Source organism: Diplotaxodon limnothrissa, linkage group LG1, assembly GCF_057381915.1.
Source record: "Diplotaxodon limnothrissa isolate DT_005_m linkage group LG1, D_limnothrissa_male_GT1.1, whole genome shotgun sequence".
In the NCBI taxonomy this organism is placed as follows: Eukaryota; Metazoa; Chordata; class Actinopteri; order Cichliformes; family Cichlidae; genus Diplotaxodon; species Diplotaxodon limnothrissa.
In genome coordinates, this window is record NC_140596.1 from 29,159,566 (window position 1) to 29,176,604 (window position 17,039).

The 17,039-nt window shown below is 41.3% G+C and overlaps 3 protein-coding genes across 6 annotated transcripts in view; 1 reads left to right on the forward strand and 2 right to left on the reverse strand.

The window, feature by feature from the left end:
• Positions 1 to 2,789: 2,789 nt before the first annotated feature.
• Positions 2,790 to 5,586, reverse strand: cyp19a1a (cytochrome P450, family 19, subfamily A, polypeptide 1a). Its single transcript, XM_085349438.1, has 9 exons — positions 5,406 to 5,586; positions 5,161 to 5,311; positions 4,894 to 5,048; positions 4,617 to 4,781; positions 4,365 to 4,479; positions 4,177 to 4,288; positions 3,825 to 3,987; positions 3,313 to 3,554; positions 2,790 to 3,050 (listed from the first exon to the last, which is right to left on the reverse strand). The coding sequence occupies exons 1-9, from the start codon at positions 5,560 to 5,562 to the stop codon at positions 2,790 to 2,792; spliced, it is 1,521 nt and encodes a 506-aa protein (XP_085205564.1). The 5' UTR covers positions 5,563 to 5,586.
• A 3,764-nt stretch (positions 5,587 to 9,350) lies between these two features.
• gldn (gliomedin) lies at positions 9,351 to 14,433 on the forward strand. The gene is made up of 10 exons (XM_085356913.1): positions 9,351 to 9,927; positions 11,497 to 11,548; positions 11,636 to 11,653; positions 11,805 to 11,903; positions 12,452 to 12,553; positions 12,652 to 12,768; positions 13,003 to 13,083; positions 13,168 to 13,293; positions 13,390 to 13,540; positions 13,632 to 14,433. Exons 1-10 carry the CDS (start codon positions 9,385 to 9,387, stop codon positions 14,095 to 14,097), a joined length of 1,755 nt encoding a protein of 584 aa, XP_085213039.1. The 5' UTR covers positions 9,351 to 9,384; the 3' UTR covers positions 14,098 to 14,433.
• Positions 14,434 to 16,403: 1,970 nt separating this feature from the next.
• Positions 16,404 to 17,039, reverse strand: part of dmxl2 (Dmx-like 2) — a 40,175-nt gene continuing 39,539 nt past the window's right edge. For all 4 annotated transcript variants that reach the window (XM_085349459.1, XM_085349450.1, XM_085349475.1 and 1 more), the window contains one exon: positions 16,404 to 16,897. In XM_085349459.1, coding sequence (XP_085205585.1) covers positions 16,688 to 16,897 — 210 coding nt within the window. In that variant the 3' untranslated portion in view covers positions 16,404 to 16,687. The remainder of the gene's footprint in view (positions 16,898 to 17,039) is intronic.

The following is a 17,039-nucleotide window of genomic DNA, read 5'->3' on the forward strand; positions in this document are numbered from 1 at the left end:
ATGCTATTGCAGTTTTTTGATATTTTACTTTGATGACTTAGAGTCACGTTGCATTTCCTTCGACACACAGAGTAGCTGATTTCTTTAATTATTGTTTTGTTTAGTTTTTAAGAGCTAATTCTCATTTCTAAAGACTAGCTACCCTTAAGAGGGAAGTAAAAAATAGACCCTATAAATAAAAGTTTTAATAACTTCTTAAAGAAAAACAATTGAGGGGGGATTTCTCTAAAAGTTATCAGTACTATAAAAAAGTTTTTGCAGTTCCTGCTGATGGTGATGTACAATGACTCAACTAGGCCCGTGCATGAGGATGTGATAATTAAAACACCATTACACCCTGAGGCTACTTTACACTGGCTGTTAACACATTTGTCAAAAGCTGCTGGAAATTGAATGTATACAGATCTTTATTTTAAATTATAATTTAAATTCTTGCATGCTGCTCGATAATCTGTCTGTTCAGGCTTTGTTCTCTTTTAACATAAATCTAAGATAGATAAACACGGCTCGCCTTAAGGGTTTTTGAACTGTGAAAAAAAATTGACAGATGAGCAGCAGGTTGCATGTGAAAAAACCTCAAGAACAGCAGCTTCAGTGTATTTTTAGCTTGATGTTTGTCAGTATTCACTCATTTACATCCATCTTAATAACTTAATTCTCTCTAGCTCTTCTTAATGTTATTAAGCTCACAGATGTCATGGAGATTATTATGACGAAACATTTTTTCCTCGCAAATTTGCAAGATCTCATAAAGATCTGTCTGGGCTGCATGTAAAACGTTTTCCATCCTGATCGAGGGCAGAAATGAGATTGGGGTTGATGAGACTATTATGATTCATTTGCTATATCCCACAACACCTGCAAGGAACAGCCTGTGATCTGTGATGCACACACACACACACACACACACACACACGCACTGAAAACAATATTACAGAGAGAAAGACACAGTCTCTCTACAGTAACAAACACACACACAGTCACACAGACAGTGACTTTGCTTCTTGCAGAGGTGCCGAAATGATTTGTTGCAGGTACTGATTAGCCTACCAAGCAGCTGTGTGCGTGCTACCCTTCCTTTAATACCCTCCCATCTCACTGTGATCAGCACCATAAGGCCCCAAGAGGTCGCATCAGTCAAGCTGAGACAGATACTCTTATTTTGATCGTGTCACTCTCTTGTATCACTGACACACAGCTGACTGTTGACATGCAGAAACTGCACTGCGCAGCTGAAACTGCACACACTGCCTGTTTGAACACAGTTTCTTTCTCAGCCCTTTTTCTTTCAAACATTGAACAGTGATTGTTCAGCGTGTTTGTTGATTGCTTCTAGCAAAGCAATACAAGCTGAAGCATCTCAGTATGAAATGTATTAGCCACTTTTGCCCAAAGGCAGAGCAACTGAACATAATGAAAAGACTAGACGCTGAAGATAAAGATCAAATCACTGTATTAGGTGTTACTGCGCCCTCTCCTGACCAATGTTAGTGTTACATAATTGCAACAAGAGATGCCTTTTTTTTTCTTTTTGTGGCTGTCGAAGGGCAGTTTTATCACCCACTCAGAACAATCTCGAGACTAACGATGCCTTATAGATCATAAAGTCACACATATTAGATCTATTGAAAAGCACCATAATGCACCGTTTACTGGAGTAAGTGAATCATCTCTTGCTTGTTTTGCAATTAGACAAAAGAGATCTGGTTACTTTGGTGTTATCAGACTTGCATTGGTTGTCTGTGGATTATAAAATGGCACTGTTTGTGACGACATGACTTCCTGATACTGTTTATTTGCTGTACATAGTTGTTTTTTTTTTTCAAGCCTGACACAGCGTGCTGAAATATGACAAGTCTTTGCCTTATAGCTCTTTGGGAATCACCTTGTTGGTGCAAAAATACTATTTCATGCCTGTCAAACTGTGTTATCGTTTGCATTTTTCAGAGATTCACAAAAGAAAAGAGAACAATGAGTGAAAAAGAAGTGTCCAAAGAAAAGCATTCAAAGACTTTCAGAAGGTCTGGAAAACTATTCCTCAAGAGCACTTTAAAAATTACAAAAAATTTGGCTTTTTGGAAGAAATAATATTTAAAGAAATAAAGGCTCGCTGAAGACTTTTTCACAGAACAGTAGGGGAGTTAGCTGTTGTGTCATTGTTTGGAATTAAAGTGTGTGGGTGCAGAGGAACTCTGGGAAAATGCCTGGTTTTCTCTCGCTTTTTTTCATGTGCAATAAAAATTTAAATGAACTTACTTCTCAGAGTTGGAGTAGACTTAGAATGCATCGCTTTCTTCTACTTATTCTCTGTGTAATAACTTGTATTTACATTCCCCTTTGCTTCCATTGGACTTTGCCTTTGCCTTTGCTTTTGTTTTTTTGTAATAAAAGGACAAATTTGAAATCCTTTTTCATTTTCTGTGTTCTTAAATGACAAACGCACATTTATACCACATTTAATAAATTATTAATCGTGTGATTAGTTCAATTTAGGTGTAAGATATTTAAAAAAGGAGAATGAGAAAAATGTGGGGTCAAATAAAAAAAATACAAAAACAAAAAACTGTGAACTAAATATGTATGACATGCAGACAAAATGATGAGACGACAACACACATTTGTGACACAATAATCTACATTTATTTCAGTGTTAGCAGGTTTAAATGTACATTTCACATCATGCATACAGTTTGAGTACAAATACAATCTTTGCGTATATCAAAATATAAAGGCTAGCTTTGTGTCGTTATAAGATTATACAAATTAAGTATACAAAAGTACAGGTACAGCTAAAGGTTCGGGTCTCGGAGGGTTTGACAGTTGCTTCTCTGCCTGGGTAAGAACCTCATGTGGAGATGATCAGCCTCTACAGGCTGCTGGGAAAGGTTGTTGGTTTGTGTGAGGCAGTCCAGGGTCGGGCCCTCGTGAGTACAAACAGAGTACTGAGACAGCAGTGTCACCAAAATGGATTTCATCATCAGCATGGCGATGTGCTTGCCAATGCACGAGCGAGGGCCTGAACCGAACGGCTGAAAGTAGCGCCGAGGAACCTGGAGGCAGAACAAGAGGACCGATGAGAAAAAAAGTAAAAGGAAAGATGTATTTTCAAGAACACGAAGCTCAGATGATCTGTGTGGGTGTGGCTTCATCAGGCTGGACTGAAAGATTCTGATTGACGTGTTTCTAATTGCTGACTGGTGCAACTGGAACAAGTGCCAGACAAGAACAAATAAGTGTGACATCATCTTTTTCAACCAAGTTCCACCTCTTTCTAACCAGGAGAAAAAGTAAAGCAATGAAAGCACTACTCACATTCTTTTCAAAGTTTTCCAGATTAAATTGATTGCCTTTGAGGAAAAACTCGGTGCGGTGCATTCGGCCTGTGTTCAGAATGATGTTTGTGCCCTTCGGTATCCTGTAGCCTTCCATGATGTCATCAGACAGGGCTCGACGCATGGTGAATTCCACCACTGGGTGGAAGCGCAAGGATTCATTGATGAAGCTCTCAAGCACCTGCAGCTTGTGAAGATCCTGGTTCTGAAGCTGTCTCTCACCTGTAGCAGCAACAGACTGTTGTGAATTCAAGTTTTTCAGCCTGGAGCAAATGCAGTGAAATGCAATACTCCTGAGTTAATGAAGGTTATTGTGGCCAGGTTTTGTGGTTTTGGTGATATAGTTGGACTTATTCTTTTAAATGGGGTGTGTAAGCGTAATAGTAAGAGCTGTCAGTGTAGAGTGAAACAGTGCCAAGTGTCAAAATGTATATTTGATGTGCAGCAAATCAGTTATAATTGCATTTTTTCTTAACTGCTGCAGCCTCTTACCCACAACAGCGTCTATCTCCTGTAGCAGCTGCAGCTCCACGTGTGGGTTTTGTTTGAGGAGCAGAAGCATGAAGAAGAGACTGACGGACAGAGTGTCCGGAGCTGCGATCACCATCTCCAGCACGCACTGCGTCACATCGTCAGCAGACAGCTCGCCGTGGTTCTGAAAACACAGTTGAATGCAAATATGCTGTCTGACCTTACTTGGTAGGCGGAAAAGAAATCCAGCATTTCACATGCAAAGAGGAACTGCTGAGACAGCTTGAAAATGAAAAAACACAAGTACCACAAGTGAAAGGTTTTACTTTAAATGAAAGTATATTTGCAGAAGGAGAATACTTCGTAGACTGACTTGTGCAAATATGAGCTCTGCCGTGAAGTTGATGTCGTCCAGCTTATCTGCCTGCTCCATATTTTTCCTCTTTTGATCTACAAGATGTTTAATGGCATCGTGTAACTCCTGGCTGTGAGATAACAGATAACACATATTTAAAAAGATGAAACTAAAGGTGGGCTTATGTATGAGACTGAGTGACTCACGCTGCTGTCTTGTGCCTGTGGTGAATCCAGCCGAACTTGAAGTAGATGTCAGGTTTGATAAGCACATCCTGCCATGTGTGAAAATACTTTAGAATCTTCAGCAGCAGCTCTTTCTCTGGATGCAAGGTAACATAAATATATTAGCATGCTAAAATCGTTCCCATATCTTTTTGATCCACTTCTGGAGACAAGAAATTCTTTATGTACAGCTTGCATGATAACGCAAGTAACATATTCATGCATCCTATTCACCATTGAGAGGTACGCCCAGGAAGAGTCTGTTAGAGATGTCCACCACGGTGCAGCGCATCAAACTGAGGATATCAACGAGTCCCAGGGTGTCCAGGTGGTCCAGGTGAGCCTTTGTGGAAGAGATGCAAACATCCACCGTCTGCTGCAAATTTGGGCCTGACAGAGCTGACAACATGAGATGGTTTTATGATTTAGTTTAGACAAATATTTGCTGTTTAAAAATCACATTTGAATAGCTGACTTTGTTTTGAAGTTCATGAAAGAGTTCCAGTTTTACCTTTAGCAAAATAGGTGCGTATCTTTTTCCACAGAGTTACGTTGTTGTTGAATATGATGCCTCTCTCGTTCATGCCGATGCAGCTGAGTCCCTGAATGCTCCCAAAACGTGAATTGTAGTTTCCGTTCTTCAGCACATGCTGCACTGCTGAAGCTCTGGTTTAAAAAAAAAAAAAAACAATAACAAAAAATCCACTGAAGCTTTTCATTTTACTTCTTGACTGGCTTGTTTGGTAGCATCAGCACTGACAGATTGAATGCAACTAACCTGCTTAGTATGAGCGTCTCTTCTCCGTTGATCCAGACTCTAACAATGTCTCCATACTTGTTATTGTAGTAGTTGCTGGCTCTGCCTATGCCAGTCCAGATAAATCTCAGATATGACAGAAGTGGGCCCAAACCCAAACAGAAAGAAGGACCTGTTGTATTAAAAAAGCAGAAAATATATTTCAGCTCTCACAACATTCTGTTGTAAAAACAAACAAACTCCTAATTAGAGCAACCTGAACCAACCTGGCGCAATTTTCTTGTCCGTGTGACTCCAGGCAACCAACAGCAGACAGACGAGCAGTATCAGCGTTCTGGTTGCCATTGATATTCCATACGATTGGATGGCATTTGAGGTCACGGACAGATCTGCCACCACGGCGTCTAAGCCTACAGGACCCATCGCCTGTTCACAAGTAGAGATCAGATCCACGAGAAGGGTGATGATGTAGAGCAGCCTGCACAGACCTGAAGGGTCCGAATGCTCACATCTGCCTTTTTATAGGCGGTCTGAGCTGGTTACGTGCCAGGTCAGGGTAATGCAAAAGCCACAACACTGCAGGAAAAAGGTAAACAATACTGTGGCAACCTTGAGGGATTGGGTTTGTGCTTGTGCCCTTGGGTTTACAGGACCTAGTTCAGCGGTTGCATGTTGGCAAATATGAGCTCATATTTGGCATTTTGTTGATGAGAAGGTTTTCACCTCCTTTAAACTTTAAAAGAAGTTGCTTTGCCTGTGAGAACTTGAGAACATCAGTGTTATTTGCTCTAGCTGCCTATTAAAAATCAGCTTTTCAATAAATGCACATTTTTCATCTGTTTTTATTAAACAAGCGAGACAAGGGAATGGATTAAATGTTAATATTGACATATGTAATTGCATTTGAATTATATTCTTCATTACATTGATTCTAGATTTATGTTCAAAAGCTGACTTGGATTTTAGGTGATACATTTTCATTCAAAATCAGAGCTATTTGTTTTAATCAGAGCTGCTATGTATTCATATTGTACTCACACATGTGATCATATTACAGTAAAGTCTAAAAAATAGGAAAATGCTATCCATTTAATCCTGGCTTCCTGTGTTTTAATTTATTTGGCATTGCTCTCAGATCCAGTGAAGCCAGGAAATAAGTTACACATAATACCAGTGTTAAATGCAGATACCATATTGTATTTGTTTATTTGTTTATCAGATGAATAAATGAAGATGATATGCTCTATGTACTACAGTAAAGCTAGACTGATCTGTTCATCTCCAGCCCCCAGACAGTTTGAAGAAAGAGTGGATAGCTGTAGCTAATGGAGAGACTGGTGGAAGAATTTTCCTCGCCAGAAAACAAAGTGGAGAAAAAAAAAAAGGTCATCAGTATTAAAGCTGGTCTGTGAACTAAAAACATGGAACAACTCGGTGAATATTGACATTATCTGTGACTTTTAGCCACTTTCAGTTCTCCGCTGAGCATTATAAATTCTAAAAATCCTCAACATAACCCATGCTGTCTGCTCTTGTGCCTGCCTTTGTTTCCTTGGCTCATTCTGCATAAAGAACCCTGCAAACTCACTGCCCACACTCCAGTCCAAGAATGCGCACACTTCAAATGACTGACTGTGTGCTGTGCCCCTGCCTCGATAACGATGCCCTGTGTGATGGCGTAGACCTAGATTGTTCTGCATGATTAAGCGGCGACAGCCCCCTTTGTTTCTCCTAAAAAGTAGAAGTGTGCGTAACCTCGTCTCTGGGCTTTGAGTTGTGGTCAACCGCATCTTTATCACTAGTATATGTTTAGGGAGTTATTCAGAAACGAGCTGTTGAAAAGGTTTTTGAAATGTCAGAATATGTGTTATATGTAGGATTATATTATTACATCACATATTTAGATAAACATAAAAAATTAAGTACACCCTCTTTCAGCTCTAATGCTTTACATACTGCACAAGGGTTACACACAATTTACACAACCTATAATTTATCACCATCCACAGTCATTGCAGGAGTGGACGTCCCAGCAAATTCAGACTGTGCAGTGCTCAGAACAACTGAAAACCTCAGCTAGCATCTTAAACATCAAAGTTCAAGACAGTACAATTAGAAATAGACTGAAAAGGTATGGCTAGTTGTTTTGTCCACAGGTGAAAGGCTGTTCTCTCTGAAAGATCACTGGCACATCTAGAACAGTCTCCCTGAAAGAGAGATGTCCTCAAACCTCAATGAACTCAAACACTGCTTTAAAAAAAGAGTGTGCTGATTTATACCACGTGTTGTTGTTCTTCTGAGGTTATATTTAAATAGCCTGCTAAAATCATATATATATTTTTAATCACGTGTAAAACCTCAGAAGTTAAAGAGGGTGAAGTTTCACTTTCAAACTAACAGAACAGAAGGAGAGACTGATGATTTTGACCAGCAGCGAAAGAAAGCAGACTCTCAGCTTTGTGCTGCCCGAGCAACCTTGGGGAATTTATCACATGATTCACATTTAAAGCAGCACTGGAGAGTTGGTCATGAGATATGATAACACTGTGAAGCTGAACTTGCCTTCCCCACCAGCTCCGCCGCTGCACATTACAAGCTACATGCAACAGAAAGTGTTGCCTTTACTGTTTGACATTACACGCTGAACTCCACTTTATTCTTTTCTGTTGACACTATGAGAGGACTTACCTGCAGTACAAGTAATCCCTCACTTTTATTTCTGTAGTAGTCCTAATAAATTTTAAATTTCTGAGCAGGAAGAAGTGGGAGGGTGGATGAAGTCTTCAGGAAGGCTGGCCATCTGTCTGTCCTTGGGCAGGAGTCCGAATTCGAACATGAACCTGTGGGAAGAACAGAGATAAAGCTGCTTTCCCAGCAGCTGCAGCTTAGGAAGGAGAAAAGGCTACAGGTGGGAATGTCAAAATATAGATTTAGTATGAAATAATTGATAAGCCTTTGCAAAAAAATATATCTGGAATGCAAAGAAAAGAAAAGAAAAGAAAAGAAAATTATTATAAAAACTCATATGTACATGTCTGGCTGGAGCAGTTCAAGCTGTCCAACCACTGGCCATCAGTGACCCACACTACAGGGTGAGCTCAGGGCTTGAATCTATGTTGCTTGGCTGATTTCTTCCTCTACCTCCTCCTATGCTGAACCCATGTGTGTGTGTTTGTGTAAAAGGGCTTTAACGCGGCTGCAAGAGCATGTAGGTCAGCGACATGAAGTGAGCAGTGCTCTAAAACACCACAGATGCCAATTAACTTACTCATTAAAGCACTATTAAGGTAGTCACATCTTTGTTTAAGCCAAAGCAGGCTGTACCAGCTACCTTTTGCAGGGAGAAAAGCTTCAAATGCCTTAATTTCTTTTCTGCTGAATTGTCACCTTTCCAGTTAAATGTCATTTTTCAGTTCTAAATCAAAGCTGTGGAAATGGGCCATTGTTGCGCCTGGTGAATGGAAGCTGTGAGGATGTGACAAGGACGAGAGCCGGGGGGAGAAATTCAAGGATACAGGAGGTGGGAAAAAGGAGAGAACTCAGTGGAGCTATAGTGGTAATATGTAATGATGTAATGTATTTTCTTTTAATGCCATATAGGCCTAACAACAACAACAACAACAATAATAATAATAATGTAATTGTGTAATAATGTAAATGTACCAGTGAACAGTTGTTTTTTTTTCTGGTGTATTCGTGCTTTCTTGTAATGTGTTTGAGTCCTCTTGTGTGTTCATCATATATGTGCGCGTGCATGTGTGTGTGTGAGAGAGATGTCAGTCTGCCCACGGCGGTGCAGTAGAATGGGTTCAGATGAATATAAATCAGGTGACTGAACAGGCGGGGGTTTCTCCCCAGACAAGCTCAGAAGATTGTGTAATGCCCACTCCTACATCACTGGTTTGCATGTACACACACACACACACACACACACACACACACACACACACACACACACTCACACACATACATAACCCCATCTCCACTTGGTGAACAGCCACTGTATTTACCAGTCTGCCTTCAGACAGACCACCAGTGTTGAGCTCAGATACTGAAGCTGACTAGATTTTATTTAGAGATTTCAAACAAGCTGAACGAGAGCTTAAATTTCCGCTAAAGTCTTCCTGTCTCTTGGATTACTTTGAATTTTAGATGTTTTGATTTTTGTTGGGAGCACCTTGTTCCATAAGGTCATAGAGCTAACACATCCTCTGTGCTGTTTCACTGTTCTTTCATTCTCTTTGAATGCTGAGGTCAGTGGTTGACCCCCAGAAGAGAGGAGGTGAAGTGGTGACAATGTGGATTCCCACACCCAGCATGACTCTCCCTCAGCGGATGGTGCTGTACGGGACGTGTGTCGTGGCACTGATGAACTCTATAGGCCTTCTGGTGCTCTTGGTCCAGCAGAATCAGCAGTGTGCCAAGCTGGAGCAGACAGAGGCACGGCTGATGGAGGTGGAGCAGAGCTCTGTGGTGGAGTTTCTTCAAGAGGTGCCCAGAGGAGCAGCAGGGCTGCGGGCGAGCGTGGGGGAACAGCCACAATATCAGTACCAATACTCCAGGAACAAGAGGAGCAAAGAAGAGGAAAAGGAGCTACAGCAGGAGCTGCAGGAGATTCGCCAGGAGGAGGGAAAGGAGATCAGTGAGCAGGAGGCCAGCCAGGAGGTCGGAGAGGAAACCGACAAGAGGACGAAGCACGAGAAGCACAAGCAGCGGCACAGCCAGCACTACCACAAGGCGCAGGTGCAGGACGACATGATGATGATGATGACATACTCCATGGTCCCGGTGAGTCTAGATCCTTGAATGAGAGAGAGAGAGAGAGAGAGAAGGCAAGCCAGGACATTTAGAGCAGCTCAGCCTGCTTCCTTGTTTTGTGATTGCTTAATAATGCTGTCGCTAATGGTTCACTGGACTAATGGCTGAAAGTCGTAACGCTCATGGAGCCTGACGAGCTGGCAGCGCCGAAGGCTCCAGATCCTGTTTGTGGTAATATGATTACAGGAATTTTAGTTTAGATGTCCTAATCAAACTCCAACAGAATATTTCCATTTATCAAACTACTTTTTTGTAAACACACTTGAAGTTTAATTTTGTACCATTTTAAGCTTCTACTCAGCTACATTTCACAGAAAAACTGTAGTTATTTAACATACTGAGATTCTGCATTCAAATCATGCTCGTCTTATTGAATATGACTTACTCTAGTCACTGCCACAAAGTAAATATTATTACATATCAAATAATAATAATAATAATAATAATATTCCTCGCAGATAATTATGTATATATCTTAAATATTATTCTATAGATACTGACTTAAAAGCACTATACAAAAGAATTTCAACCAATGTGAATGACTGAATTTGAGCCAATGAATGTTAATGTAACTTAAAAAAGGAAACATTCCTGACATTCTCAGTAACATTGAACAGTCTGATTTCTTTGGAAACACTCTGTGAAACTCATTAACTAGCTTCTGATGACTCAGAGGGTAACGGTAAGGGTTTGGGGGCGTTATGTGTAGCTGGCGGATTTCAAGATGCATAATGGATGAAGTTAGAGCCACAAATTCAACTGTGAGACAACAGCAAATCAGATTTCAAGCTAGCACTTCAGTCAGTGCAGTCCCCTTTTGCTCTGAACATGAACCCTTTACCCTTCTGCAATCAAAGCCTAGACGAGTAAAACTAGTCAGTAGTTTTTGAACTACAAAACAGAAACTGGATGTTCTATTCTAGAGACTATCATATAAAAAGACTGGAGTTAGATTTACCCCATACATCCAAAGAAAGCGACATTTAATCTTCCTTTAGAGCACCTTGCCTCAGTGCTTCTTTTTCTCCACTTCCCTACAGAGCAAAAGTGTGCAGCAGTCAGAGTTATTCTACCTGCACTTTAAAAAGGTGATGCCCGCCTTGCATGAACTAGGGTCAGCATCAACAAGCTCTTAATCTCCATGCAATATTTTAGCTCCTCTTGCTCTTTTCTCTATAATAACCAAGCTCAGAGTCAAATGTAAAACAATTAATACTCAGACTGTAGTAACATTTCTCATCTACCAAAATGATCAGTCAGTTTAATGTGTATGTCAGGCTCATGTTCTGGCCTGTGCACAGAATGCTGACTCATACCTACTGAGTGTGAACACCACACAATTAACACGATGCTAACTGCAGTTTCCTTAATGGCCGCTGGTGTCTTTTAACATGAAGGGGTTTCTGAAGTCTACACAGATAATCTTTAACTGGCACGTTAAAAGGTGCAGGGTTTTTATTTTTAATAGAGTAATTTTAGGTAAAGTATGCTGCTAAATTTACTGCATTAATATTTTTTCTATTTCCTCTTTTACTTCAGATCAAAGTGCTGATTGATATTTGCAACAGCACCAGGGGAGTCTGCATAGCTGGTATGTTTTACTCGTATGAATCATGTGATCATGTTCAGAATATTACTTTTAAAAAATTCTCTAACATTTCTAAACTTTCGTTTACAGGCCCTCCAGGTCCGCCGGGTAAGTCAACCCACAATTCCTAATCCAAATTTAAAACCTGCTGTAGGGTATGTCTCCTTTGTGGTTTAGTGACCCATATTCTTGATAAGTCTTTTTTTAATGTTTATTCTTTCGTTGAGTCCACAGTAAAGATTTTTTTGTGTTACTCTAGGTTTGCCTGGTGCAGATGGCCTGCCTGGACACAATGGGACTGATGGCATCCCAGGACTGAATGGACTTCCTGGGGCTGATGGGAAAAGAGGAAGAAAAGGTAAGGAATTAGTGCTTTCACTCGGCATCCATCCTTATTTTGTCCTCAGGCAATCTTGGCCATTTAAGCATAGAAGTACTGGCACAATGTAAAAGTCAAAAGGTTGAGTATAACCTGCAGAGAAAAGTATTAAAATAGCAAAAAAGAAGAAACAGCCACTTAAACTCCTTGGCATGCACGCACACACACACACACACACACACACACACACACACACACACACACACACACACACGCACAGACTTCTTTCTGTCCATGTATCACAATGCAAGCAGAATTTATTCACATTTTTGCTTCATGAATGAGTGAAGAGTTTGAAACAGCTTTCTTCCCTTGCCGATATTATTCATCTCTGTGGTTTTGGGCTTCAGCTGAATGAACTGGAAAACTGTCTTCCAGTATTCTCCCACTTCACTCTGCTCTCCTCCACAGTGGATGGCATGATTCATGCCAGCAATTCAATGGGACAATTCATTTCAACAATGGGGCAAAGTGTATTGAGGTTACGAATACAATGTTCTAGCTATTTTGCACGGTGTTCTCCGCAGGGCCACCAGGTGAGAAAGGAGAACCAGGAGAAAGAGGGGAGCGAGGAGAGCTGGGCCCACCCGGAGAGAAGATCCAACCATCCAATGATGCCATTATTGAGGGTGAGTAGAACTTTATTGACTTGAACCATTTTGCAGATGACCTGAAATAAAAATAAATTTAAATGGATAACATTTAGACATTCTCTCCATTTGAGCAGGTCCACCTGGGCCTCCAGGACCACCTGGGTCTATGGGTCCTCCTGGCCCGCCGGGGCCTCAGGGGCCTCCCAGAACAGGGCACCGCAGAGCTCACCTCCAAGCTTCTCATAATCAGGGTGAGAGATCAGTCATAGTTTGCAGGTGACATTTGTGTTCCTAAAAACAGTTGTTGACAAAATAATTTTCAATGCAATCAAAGCTCTCGGGAAGAAGGTTCAAATTCTCTCTCTCTTTTTAAATTCAAAGACACCCCCCCCCCCCCTCCTCCCCATAAAGTGTCTAATTGAAACCTTCTGACAAACTAGTCCATCAATGACATGACTAAAACAGGATGAAACTGCTTCTAACAGGGCTACATGCCATTCCAAATGATGAAACCTCACCTGTAAAGGAGACAGAAAAACTACACGAGAAGACTGCCAAAAGGAACGGTACGTTTCCAGAGGAGGTTGTGTTCATGTGCAGTCATGTGACCTGTGAGTAAATCCCCTGAGATTTTTTGTTTTTCCCCACAGACTGCCTGATTAAGTCTCTGATCAACCCCAGAAATGTGACAAAGATGAAAACCACATTTGGCACATGGATGAAGGACACCGCTCAGCTGAACGATGAGCGAATATGGGTGGCGGATCACTTTTCTGGTAGGCTGGTTACAGAGTGTCGCGCATGTGCTCCTGTCCCCACTTTTATAATCTCCACGTCTTTTAGCAGTAAAGATTTTGCTTGTTCTTCCCCAGGTCGCATGCTGAAGGAGTACAAAAGCATTTCCTTTTTCCAGAAGAACAGCAGCGACACCATAGACGTTATAAAGTACTATCAAGGCTGCGGCCACATCGTTCACAATGGCTTCTTTTATTATCATGCTGCTGGCACTCCCAGCATTGCCAAGTAAGCCTTAAAGCCACTCGATGCACATCAAGGTGATTTTTTATGACTTCCACATCCTTCATTTAGCAGCTTCCTGCTTGTGTGTTCACAGATTTGACTTCAGCACCAAAAGACTTCAGACTCTCACTATTGAAAACTCTTTGTACAACAACCTCGCCTACCTGCTCCCCAACTCTAAGACCTACTTCAAGCTGGCAGCAGATGAGAACGGCCTGTGGCTGATCTTTGCATCCAATGTTGACGAGAGCATCATGGTGGCCCAGCTGGACCAGAAGACCTTCTCCGTCACATCCTACGTGAACACCACCTATCCTCGCATCAAAGCCGGCAACGCCTTCATCGCCTGCGGCGTCCTGTATGTCACCGACACCAAAGACACCAGAGTCACCTTTGCGTTTGACCTGCTGAAGGGAAAGCCGGTCAATGTGACCTTTGACCTGAGGTCTGCTGGTGAAGTGCTGGCAATGCTCTCCTACAGCCCAAAGGACAGACACCTGTATGTTTGGGACCACAGCTACGTCAGGCTGTATGTGGTCCACTTCATCTCTGATGAGTGAGAAACATGATGTCCGAACACGACCGTTACAGTAAATACTGAGAGCAAAACGCCTGCAGACTTTCATCTATTCACTGCATCTGAAAACTGATAACACAAGAGTGACATACACTGTGTGTGTCGCTGTTTTAAATATATTGTCCCGTGTTACTTTTGTGTTAAGTGAAATTGTAATTGACCGTCAAACTATTTCACTAAAGTAAATATGGTTTTGGTTAACAAGACGTTTGCGCTGTTGCCTCACAGCTAGAAGGTCCTGGGTTTGAATCCGCCACCTGGCCAGGGACTTTCTGTATGGAATTTGCATGTTTCCCCCGTGTAGTCCAGCTTCCTCCCACAGTCCAAAGACATCCAGTTAGTGGGGTGAGCTCAACTGGCAATTATAAATTGCCCATAGGTGTGAATGTTTGTCTGACTATCTGTTAGCCCTGCAGCGACTGCTGACCTGTCCAGGGTGTATCCATCCTTTCGCGGAAGAAAATGTATGAATGGATGGATGAAGGAAGTGCTGTATTTACTGTACATGGAGTTTTCAAAGGACACAAGATTTACTAATAGTGTGAAAACTTATCATTTTGTATAAGCTGGCAGTTTATGCCAATCAAACCTATAACTCAACTTTTGTTGCCATTTGCGTTTTTGCATGGTGGGTCACCACTGCTTGATTTTTATACAGATGTAACTCGTGATGTCCCTTCCCCCTCTTTTTGTACATATAGACAAACCTGCCTTTGTAAGGAAGCAGCACAGCTGTCTGGCTGCAAAGGATAATAAAAATAAAAATTAAAAAAAAGAAGAAAAAAAAAGCGCCAAATCATCCTGATGAAATAAAAAGAATTTATTCACTTTACAAAAGGTAAAACTGACCATGACCTGTTCTCTTACACACCTTCAGGCTCAAGTACCCTAATAGGCCTCTACTCATAATAATGGCTTCTTTTCGACTGTTTGATGTGCACGTACGCACACGAACGCGCACACACACACACACACACACACACACACACACACACGACACCAGTGGGACCATTGGGGAAACACTTAAGATGCATACAGTACACACAGAGGGCAGAAAGAGAGGGAGAGAAACACAAATCTCTTTAATAAATACCATACATACACTTAACAAAAGTTACAACTAATCCAACTGGTATGATACAAACCAAAAATAAAGAAATGCCTTCATGTTTGTACAAGGTTGTTGTGATAGTTCATATATATATATATATATTTATATAATTTATATAATAAAACTATTTCAAATGTTGTACTAGTAGGCCAAATAAAGCCAGACATTCATTTGTATATAATCGTTTCCTCTTTAATAACCTATTTATTTGAAATAAACTTTTAGTGTCTCCAGAATTTGAGTGTAAATATCTATTCCTTATGGATGAAACAGTAAAAACAACTAGTGAGGTAAACACACTTACAGTAGACTGTTGCACATCTCCCAGTCAGATTACAGTAAAACCCCTTACATTCCTAAAATAAAAGGCAATAAGATAAATAGTTTTAGAAAGGAATGGTCAACCAAATGAACACAAACATAAATAACTTAAATAAGAAAATCAACTCAATTAAAAAAAACAACAAATAAAATAAAATCTTTGTGATAAAACCAGAAGTGAACCTTTGTGTTTCTCCTCTGGGGTGAGTGGGTGGGTGGATCTTTAGCGTTGTACCAGACAGATGGAAACACTGAAATCACAGTCACAGGAGTAAAACACACCGTCTTCCAAACAGGAATGTTCTAGCAGTGAGTCTGCCGCACAAACAGGCATTTGAGGGCAGGTGGGCGCGCAGACGTACAGATGGCAGACACAGCAGAGTGAACACGCACGCAGAGGGCCAAACTGGAGCGGGCTGAACCCAAACCATTATAGGCCAAGTGAGTGATGGGCAGCCAGTGGAAAAAGAGAAGGGGGGGGGATACAGACAGGTGTCACTATCAGGACCAAATGCACCATCAACTCTTCCACGGAGCTGAGAAAGCTGGGCAAATAAAAGGCAGGAGGGTGGGGGGCAAAAACCATCGAAACAAAATGCAGATTCCAACAACTCGATTCACACTGGAAACCACTGACTTAATAACAAACCACGGTGCTGGTTACAGTAGATGCTAAGAGATTTCAGCTGTGGGCACAAAATGACAACAGTTACACACTTTTAAAATTTTTGCTTGAGCACTTTTACAGAGCACTATCAATAGACCTGTGATTGCACCGCATAACGAGAACAGGACATGCATAGCTTCCCTATGGACACACTCTAAGAGTAGAGATTCTTCGATAAAATTACAATAAAACTAGCTTTAAAATCAAGTATGATACCATTTGCTTGTAACTTTGTTTTCAGCCTTTGGGAAAATAAAATGTTTGCAGCTCCGTTTTTAATCTTCTGGATACGGCCAACAGTAAACTCATGAACACCGTTCATGCTGAAAGTTGCCAACAGCGTGGTAATCTTTTGACTAACTCTTCCCCCAGCAGCGTTTCTATTAATGCCTACAGAGTGTTACAGAAGCATTTCGGTTTTTTCCTCCACTTTCTGACCCTTTCCTCTTAGGACCCTCAGAATTACAAAAAGCATTACAGGGCGTCAACCAAGCTGCTGGGGATATTGTAGCGGTCTGGGAGGACCCTCATCTTTAGGGTGCCGTCTGCTCCGCAGGTGAAGATTCGGTTTCCGGGTCGCGTCTCCACCTGCATGACACCTGCGCCGATGTTCCGGAAGATGGACTGCTTGGCGTGCTCTATGCTAAAAGAGTGCATGAGCCCGTGGCCGGCTAGCTTCCACACCTGGGTACAAAGGAAGAGAGAGCGAGAACAGAGTATATAATTAGTTTCTCTTCCCAGGGTTTTCTGGATGGAAAAAAAAAAAAAAAAAAAAAACCCAAACAGATCATTTTTTAAATAATGAAACTGGAGAAATTAAAAACTA